Consider the following 10,000-nt stretch of genomic DNA (forward strand, 5'->3'; position numbering starts at 1 on the left):
TCGTACACCACCATCGCGAATAATTTTGACCAGCAGTTAAGCTTAATAGCCAATATTCTCAACACAAACATATAACATAGAAACGATTGAGACATTGAGTATGCTCCGGTGTATGGGGTGAATTTTTTAATTCAGAAAAGTGAGTGGAGCAGGCACTTATGTTGGTAACAACAAGATATGAAGTGAATAGAAAAGTGCCAGAAGACAATAGAGAATAAAAAATTTTCGCGGCGGTGGTGGGGTTTGAACCTGCGACCTTATTGGTACGACAACTCCGCCTGGCAGGTGAGAGCGTGGCTCTACCGTGTGAGCTATCCACGAACACAAAAATATTCGTTTCAAACTCAAAGTCATTACTAGATCCCTCTCTCACCCACTTCTTGAGACCGCCGATGTCTCAATCGTTTCTATGTTATATGTTTGTTATATCTTGTTGTTACCAACATAAGTGCCTGCTCCACTCACTTTTCTGATTTTAATTGCAATGTAACGTCTGTTAGTAGTATGACAGTTTAAAAACCAGACTGGGCAGCTTCCAGTAGCAGTTTAAACAGACCAGGAGCTATGAGAAAATGAAAGAAAGGGACGATGCTGACTTTCGGAAATTCGCCACTTTAAAAAAACCACTCGGGTTAAATAATGGTGAAAAATTTAGATTTTTCATGAAATTTGTAAAATTTGCGGTAAATTGCGGAAAAGTGCGAATTTTGCGGCCGCAAATTTGCCATTGCGGCCGCGAAAAACCACGATGACAGTTTACTGGTCTTTCTTTCCCCATCCCACTAACCTACCTGTATACCGTTAATTAATAATTATTAGCAAAAGTAGATCAGTGGTGTTGTTAGGGGATTGTTAATTATAAAATCCTTACGACATCACTGCTCAGGGGAATACAACATTTTGCAACTATTCACAGATTTGGAGCTGGAGCTAGCTATTTGGATGGATGGTTAGCTACTTATCAAGTGCCCCACTGGGACCAACAAAGAATGACCAAGAAACCCATCCATGAATTAAACAAGCAATGCCACCCCTAGAACGGCCATAGTTATAGGAATAACGCCGCTAGTCACAGCCAACCTCTACAAAACAGATAAAGAACAAATAATAATAAATTGAGAAACAGAACGTGAAAGGATGAAAAATTAACTTACCCATAGACTAACTGGAATTAATTAAAAATTTACTATTATTCTTTTGTTTAATTATGTATTAACGTGTTATTGTTTGAGGCTATTCTGTTGATTTATATTAAAATATTTCTGCTTTAACGGGGATTAATAGTTATCTTATGAACCTGATCTATCCCTATATAACGTGCCACATCTACCACCACTTCTACTACATATTTCTTTAAACTTAAAACTTTATTCCTATCTATCGAGTTGTCAGGAACTTTAACCAAATATAACAGGGTAAAAGTAGCACAGCCGACTTCTGTCTTTGGGGAAAACTATTCGATTTCTATTTGTCTCTTCCTTCTTGCCACTTCTCCGACATAGACGCAACATGGCGTAATATCTTGACGACTAGTGGCGTCTGTTTTGGACGACCGATTAGAGAGCCTATGATTGGTCGAAGACTTTGGGACGCTTTACTCACAATTATACAAGAATAGACGGTGGCGGTGGATCAAAGAGGGTATGATTTTTATTTACTAAACATTTTTCTCGATGCTTAATAATACAAAGTAATAATTCCATATCAGAAAAAATAACTCTGAATCCTCTGAAGTCCCTATCTCTTTATTGCAATAAAATTGATACCACGAATGGCAAAATCGGCCCACAAATAAGATAGTTATAAATTATTCATGATAATTTTTAAAGTTTACAATAATTGTCATCAAAGTCATTTTTATTACCAAAGTCGTAATTTTTGTCCGATTTTACCAAACAAAGTGCAATGTCGATGATTTCCACCCGCAAATAAAATAGGAACCAGATCGCAATTTCTACAACATATTTTATTTTTGTCCGCAAATTGATAAAAATCAAAGCACAATTATTCCTAACCGCTTTCATCTTCTAAATTGAAAGGCATACTCCATTTTTGTTCTGCATTGTCATGACGAGAGAACGGAAAAGAAAATTTAATCACGTGATCTAAAATCTTGTCCTTCACACCGAGTCTTTTTATATATTACAAGCACAGCTGTCCGTTCAATGAACGTAATGATAAGTCGATCAACTCAAAATGTTTTATTCAAGTATTGAATAAAATTTGAACTTAATTTCTATTGCCTTCATATACAATACATTTTTCGACTCGTAGAAGATCATCGCGGAGCTTTTTGTTTGGGCAATGAGAGATATTTTATGCATTTAATCTTGTACATTTAAGTAAGGGACACGTTTTATTCTCCTCAACAAAAGAATTTTTGATTTGCATTAAGGTCTCAGGTTTGATAGGTTTTGCCAAGACGAGGGTCATTTAAATCAATCGATATTTGAGGGACGAGTTTTCTAGAGTGCAGCACGACATAATACCATATATAATACCACATAATTTTGGGTCACAAAATAACGTCACAGAACTCCTGTAGCCGATAGTCAAGCACATAAACACGCACTCACCCTTCCTTTAGACGTGTTCTCGCAGAATGGGGCCCCGTCATAGGCCGTGTAACTCAGCACTTCATTGTAGGAATCAAGGGCCTTCTTGTAGTCCCCGGGGCCGTCGCCGAAACTTCCAATGTGCTTGCCACTTAGAAATCGACTCAGGGCCTTGGCAAAACCCTTGGGGAACGGGCGAGGGGGGATGAGTTGGGTTGTTTTGTTTTTTGGGGTTTTTTGGGGTTTTTTTTTTTTTGGGGGGGGGGGGAGGAATTGAGAGGAGTAAAAAAAAAAAAAGACAAATGATTACAATAAATACATATAATTATTATTCCATAAGGTGGCTGACGTCACACCACTATTTACGTTCTGTTTTCGTCTTTCTTTCTTTTTCTTAGGGAGGGGTTGTTTATTTGTTGTTTTTGTTGTTGTTTCGTTTTGTTTTTTAAGCGTTGGGGGTGTTTGGGTATTTTTGGAGTTTTCTCTTTCTTTTTTTTATGTCTGGTTTTGTTAATGTTCCATTTTTATATTTTGTTTTTGTTTTGTTTTGTTTTTTTACATTTTTATTGGGGGAGGGGGGAGGGGGGGGGGGAGAGAGAGGGATTTCCAGCGAGGTGTCAGCTTTTCAACATCAACTAATGATAATAGTTAGAACTTGGACGTCAATTTTTCCACAACCAAGAGATGATCACTAATGCTAGATTTTGTCCATAACTTTTAATCTAGAATGAATTCGCACCCCTTTCCGCAATTTATTGTATGAGATTGATATTGTATGACAATGTTCAATGAAACTTTTACAATCAAACATCAATCTTAGGGGTGAAACCGTCAGCGGTGAATGCATGAGATTTATTAACAATCTTCTTAACTTTCTCTCAAACTTCAATCTCCTCGTCCCCTACACATCCAACTCAAACTTTATCTTCACCCTGATCTACAACCAAATGTTATATATTTAAAAACATTACGCCCTTTCGCATCAGTACCATTCAATCCGTCTCCTAGGCAATCCTTGAAGGAATGTTATAAAGATGAAGACAACAGAGGGAAAAGAAGCAAGGAGCTGAAAAAAAGCTTCGTAGGTTAACAAAATTGAAAGCTTCTTAACAGAGATAGAAAATGTTTTGATGAACCAGAAGCTGTCATCTATCCTATTTCTGATCCAGAAACTAGTACATCGAGCTATATAAAAACTTAAACGAATGAAGCAACGAATATTAAGATTTATAAACCACACAGTAGTGCAACAACAGATGATTTAGCTTTTTTTTTTTTTTTTTTACAGAGTAATGTTAGGCAGTGCTGTATTATCATTCTACAAAGATGATGCAAAGGTTCCAAAGTCTTCGTCAAAGACTGGATGAGAAGCCCATTCAACGGTCAAAGTGCACTATTTGATAATCACGATGGAATCATTTCTGCATGGCTTCAACTTTACATTAACACTACCCTACTAAGAAAGGCGAAACACTTTTTTTTCTTCTTTTTTTTTTTCCAGAATTTGACCCAAACCTATTAATTACAAGTATGGATGTTTTGACTCTGAACCGGTTCAAGGTTCTCTATAGCATCGCCTTTATTATTGATAGCTTTTCTTTTTGTTATGCTTTTTTTTAAACTTCAATTTCAACATCAGGCAATTTTTCTTTTGATTTTATTCAAAATGATCACATTTATCCCTGCAACCTTTAACAGGATCCGAAAGTGAAGCATTCAATTACCTACATACGTTTAAGTGCGGCTTTGTGGCCCTGTGGTATGACACTCACTTTCGAATCGGAACAGAAGGTCCTGGGTTCGAGCCTCGCTCGGTGCATAGTTGAGTCCATGGAAAAGGCTCTTTACTAACATTCTCTCGCCGTACTCAGGTGTAAAATAACCCGGGACTCGTACGATGTGATTTTAATAATATATCACACTCAATGGGGTAAGGGATGTTTGTCTGCTACAGGAAGTCTGTACATACTACTACTACTACTACTACTACTACTACTACTACTACTACTTACTACTACTACTAATAATAATAATAATAATAATAATAATAATAAATAATAATATATAATAATAATAATAATAATAATAATAATAATATAATAATAATAATAATAATAATAATAATAATAATAATAATAATAATAATAATATATATTATTATTATATATTATTATTATTATTATCATTATTATTATTATGCTAAAAAACACTTCTAATTGCGCTCACCCCTCGCTGGATAGAGGGTTCTGGGCAAATTACACAGCAAATGTGAAATAAAATATAAAAAAACACATCACAAATGTTTACATTTATTCAAAACTAAAATGCTATTTTAAAAAGATGTGTTTTCAAATGTGTCTTGAATATATCCAGAGTTGGTGAGGGTTTAACATCATTGGGCAGACTGTTCCAAACTTGGAAGCTTCGTTCTCCAGTTTGTAGTCTAAATATGGAGATGTTTAGACGGATGACGTTTATGGACGACCGTAGAAAAGAGAGTAGATCTCGAAGGTACTCTGGAGCTGTTCCATGAACGCACTTATTGACAATTGTGGCTGTCTTGTATTTCACACGTTCAGATACAGGCAGCCAGTGTAGCTCACGCAAAAGCGAAGTGGCTTCGTTCCTTTTCCCTTTTGAAATATGAGTCGTGCCGAACTGTTCTGTATCCTTTGGAGGTGACTCGTGTTTTCTTTAGTAACGCCAACAACAAGGAGTTTCAGTAGTCCAGTTTGGAGAGGACTAACGAGACAATGATCTTTTTGCACGCATCCGTAGTCAGAAATGGCCTAATGTTGCTGATGTTTTGTAGGATGAAAAGTATGTTTCTTTTCGATTCTAATTCATGGATTGCAAAAGCCTGTCGAAAATGGCTGTCCAAAATTATCCCGAGAGTTTTAGCTTTGTCCGAAAGGGGAATTGTACTATCATCAATTGCGGGGTGGTGATTTTCACTACGAATGTTGTTTTTTCTTCTGCAAATAAAAAGGGCTTCGTTCTTATCACCGTTCAATTTTGATTTATTCTGAGAAATCCGTGTCTTTATATCTTTGACGCAGTTTTCACATTTTGCTATCTTGAATTCAATGCTCGAATTATGCATGTGCTGTAAATCTGTGTGTCGTCGGCGTAAAAATGAGACATTAAATCGTGATGTTGAAGTATCTTCGCGACAGGTGTTGTGTTGAGAACGAACAATACAGGTCCGAGAACAGATCCTTGAGGAACACCATACAATATCTCTTGTTCTGCTGAAGTTGATTCGCCTATTGACACGAATTGTTTCCTCCCATACAAATAAGAGGAAATCCATGGCAGAGCTACGTCAGAGATGCCGAAAGTGATTTGAAGGCGTCTCAAAAGAATACCGTGATCAGTCGTATCAAAAGCAGCCGATAAATCGAGGAGAGAAAGAATAGATGGTTTTTCCCTTGCCCATCACTTGTAGAAGATCGTTGACAATCTTCAAAAGAGCGGTTTCGGTACTGTGGTTCGGGTGGTATGCTGACTTAAAACCTATCTATAATTTATTCGTCATGATATGTGTAGATAATTGCTGCAATACTGCCTTTTCTAATAAAAAAAATAAAAAATCACACGAAGGGTAGGTTGGAAACGGGGCGATAGTTCTTGAGACAATCACTATCCAGGCCACTCTTTTTTTTTAGTAATGACTTGACCATAGCTCTCTTGAAGGATTGAGAAACTCTTCCTGATCTTAATTACTCGTTAATTAACTTTCTGTAGTAGAAGTCGCTAGTTCATTTAAATATTGTTTCAGAAGTGGTGTTTGTAAAACATCAAGACCACATAATTTGTCCGCACTGAGAGGAAAAAACTTTTCGTTTCTTCTTCCGTATTTTCTGAAAAGATGTCATCTGTTCTCCACAAAAAGGTTTCTAATTTAGTATTTTCTGGTATGTTGTCTAAATTTGTGCGAATAGTAGAAATTTTGTCAAGAAAAAATAATCAAAAACGTTCATCTAACTGTTCTTCTGATGAATTTGACGGTAATTTATTTGATTTGATTTTTCCCAACAGATGGTTTGTCGTTTGAAAAAAAATTGTTGGGCATTCTTTGTACTTCTGAATTTCTCTAGGTACATAATAATCTCTTTTTGATTTTTTAAAAGTCCAGTCTTATAATATTCCTTATTTCATGCAAGGTAGGTTTCGTTGTCAGATATTGATTTAGATATCATCCACTTTTCTCTGCTTTTCATAAAGGCTAAATACAGGGAATATTCCGATTGGTTAATGCTAGCAAAGCACAAACCGTGACTGGAAATGACTTGTCAAAGAGACGGAATGGGACAAATGGCAGGAAATATTATGATTGGTTAATGCAGAGTAAGGCTTGAACCGTCAATGTTAACACCGGTGATTGAAAAAAAAAATGCTTAGTGTCGTTAGGTGTTACGATGCAATTCCCTCATTAGTGTATCTAAAATATAATAGTATACTCACACATTGTGGCGATGACCGACCGCGTTAGAGAAATACATCTAAAACACTTTCATGTTGTCTTTACGGGATTTGGGGAGGGAAAAACTTACTCTCCCAACCAAATGTTCGCAGTAACTGTTACAAGTTCCATATTTGCATCGCTCTGGCATTTTGAAAATCTGAACTCTTTTTCTTTGTAAGAAGCACAGTTAGGAATTCAAGAATGCTTGACAGAATTTTTCGTTGCCAGGAAATTAAAGGTCAATTAGACGAAAAAGGGCTGAATAACAAAGAATTTTATTCTAATTTATTATGATAAGGTGACGGTGCATCTAAAAACAACAACAAACAAACAAAAAAACTCATAACATTCGCCAGCCGGATATAACGTATCAACACACACAAAAATGTGTAACTTAAACATTTTATAGATAGTATGCACTTGGCTAAAAAGCTCACAACATTGCCATCCGGAAGTATAACGGGCCAACAGAACTATGTGTAACCATGAACTTTTATAGATAGTATGCGCTTGGCTAAGAATCTCACAACATTGCCATCCGGAAGTGTAACAGACCAACGCACAAAACTGTGTGTTATCATGATCGTTTATAGTGTGGTTAATACAGTTGAGTGAGAATTACTCATAAATGCGGATGGCAAAATAAAACAATAACAAAGACCTGAGTTGCGTCATCTTCGTTTTATCTAGAATATAGTGAGGACTACTCATAAAAATGGGTGGCTAAAAACAATAACAAAGATCCGAGTGACGTGAATTTTGTTCTACCTATTGAAAGACGGGTAAGCATTGATGGTGGCCAGGGGTTTGGTGAGGGCAATGGGGTTGTCTGTTGATCGCAGTTGGAAAGGTGCGCTGTTTTTTGCCTCCGTCGTGGGGCTTGTTGTAAATAGCAGCTCATTACAGTTGTCAACATAATAGTGGTAGTAAGTCACAACGAAACACAAGGTCGGACGCGGCCAATAAAAGTGTTTAATCATATGGCGGTTCTTTCTTGAATTTTAAATTAAAAAAAAAAAGTACTTTATATTCTCACAAGCACGACGAACTAAAAATGTCCAGGTATAAATTCAGAGATGTCACTAAATTATTAGAATACACAGAAAAACAGAAGGACACGTCTTGGTAGGTGTGTTCCATCAAAAGAATTACATAAATTTTTTTACGAGATATGGATTGATAAATAACACCTGAAAATAATATATTTATTCGAATGCACGCACCCCCCCCCCCCCCCCGCCAAACACGAGCTTGACCCTGGAAGAACAATCTGCTAGTATGGAACAACAGTGTGATGTCAAAAAGCTGGTTCCAGTCTCATTGAAAGTGTAAAACCACTCTTCCGGAGGACTGGATACATGCCTTGTGTACTTGATCTTCTGGTTTCAGGGTGATGGTCGTCAATAAAAATCATCCATGCTCACTCTTTTACGTCCCGTAATCCTAATAACCTGCCTATACACCCGGCAACTAAAATAGTTACGCCACCTTATGATTCAATATGTAACCTATCCATTTTTAAATCTCCTAAGGGCTGGATACATAATATGTACTTCCAAAGATATTGGAACCGGAAAAGTAGAAAGTGCGAAATCACGATTTTTCTACCATATTCTTTACATTTCAAAAATCTCAAAGTTCGTATTATGGTGACTGTCGCCTGGTCTGATATTATGACGGCGTTTGTTTTCTTTTGTTTTTTTTTTTTTTTTGTTGGGGGTGGGGGGGGGGGGGGGTTAGGGTTGAGGTGGTAACTGTGCCTCGGTTATGCTACAGTTTCGATATATTGTAAACTGTTACGGGCACCACTTGAAAACATACCTTTACTCTTTTACTTAGTTGTTTTCAGTATATATAATATCATAAGTGGAACAAAAAGAAATAGATCAAGATATGAATGGTGGACTTTCAGGAATGTAGGTGGATGTATATAATGCACGAAGTTTGCTATTTTGTTAATTTTATAGAGATTCTTGTTTCCAATTGATAACTTACATGAACATTATATTGATATTTAACCAGTTAACTGGCGAACTCTGGAAAGATACGTATTTAAAAATTTGGCCAGAAAACTCGTCCCTCCAATAGCAATTGATTTAAATGACCTTCATCTTCGAAAAAAAAAACCTCTCAAACCTAGGACATCACGAGTGATTTACTCTTTCAGTGAGATGGGAACCAGTTTTTTGACACATTACACTGTTGTTCCCTATTGGTACACCGTTTTACTGTGTAATGAATGGTCCACTCCATGGAAGGAGTGACACATTTGAGCATAGAAAAGACGGGCAAACAAGATAAAGAAGTTGAGGTGGCAGAAATGAGGATGCTGAGATGGTCACTGGGCTTGACAAGAAAAGATAAAGTGAGAAATGAACGGATTCGAATGTTGACAGGAGTGAAGAATGTGTCGATAAAGATTATAGAAGAGAGATCTCGTGGGAAAGAAAGTATTAGAATTATTAGATATACGAGTACAGTTAGCAGAAAAGAGAAAAAAAGGACGCCCAAAGACTAGATGGATGGATAGGGTAAATATGACCAAAATATGATGTAAGAACTGGGCCTGGGGGAATATGATACAACGGACCGAGATGCATGGAAATGTGGCATTCATTATGGTAACCTGCAAAATGCGATATAAGCTGAATGAAGAAGAAGAAGAGACGGGCAAAAGTGAACCGATATAATAATATTATATCCTTTCTCTTCTTTTCCTTTCAACCATGAGATGGTCCAAACACCACAGGTTAACCAAGAAAAGAAGTAAAGGAGGGAATATGTCATGTAACCATTTACTGGTTCAATGGAAACATGACAATATTAACCCTTTATCGGCGAGACTGATTTTCCCCCTTTTATTTAATTGGTCTCATTGGTGCCAGATCTCTGGAATATTTTTTTAAATTATCAGAATAAGACGACTCCGGCAAAATATGAGTCCGGAATATTCCCAGCTTTCTATTTTTAGATTTAT

The 10,000-nt window shown here is 36.6% G+C and overlaps 1 protein-coding gene across 1 annotated transcript in view; it reads right to left on the reverse strand.

Moving 5' to 3' along the window:
• LOC144974141 (uncharacterized) overlaps positions 1-10,000 on the reverse strand; it is a 41,070-nt gene that overhangs the window by 9,097 nt on the left and 21,973 nt on the right. Inside the window, exon 5 of the mRNA XM_078917047.1 lies at positions 2,577-2,738. Coding sequence (XP_078773173.1) covers positions 2,577-2,738 — 162 coding nt within the window. The remainder of the gene's footprint in view (positions 1-2,576; positions 2,739-10,000) is intronic.

This window comes from Berghia stephanieae, chromosome 5, assembly GCF_034508935.2.
Source record: "Berghia stephanieae isolate SIO BIC M18660-M18661 chromosome 5, UCSD_Bste_1.3, whole genome shotgun sequence".
Taxonomy (NCBI): domain Eukaryota; kingdom Metazoa; phylum Mollusca; class Gastropoda; order Nudibranchia; family Aeolidiidae; genus Berghia; species Berghia stephanieae.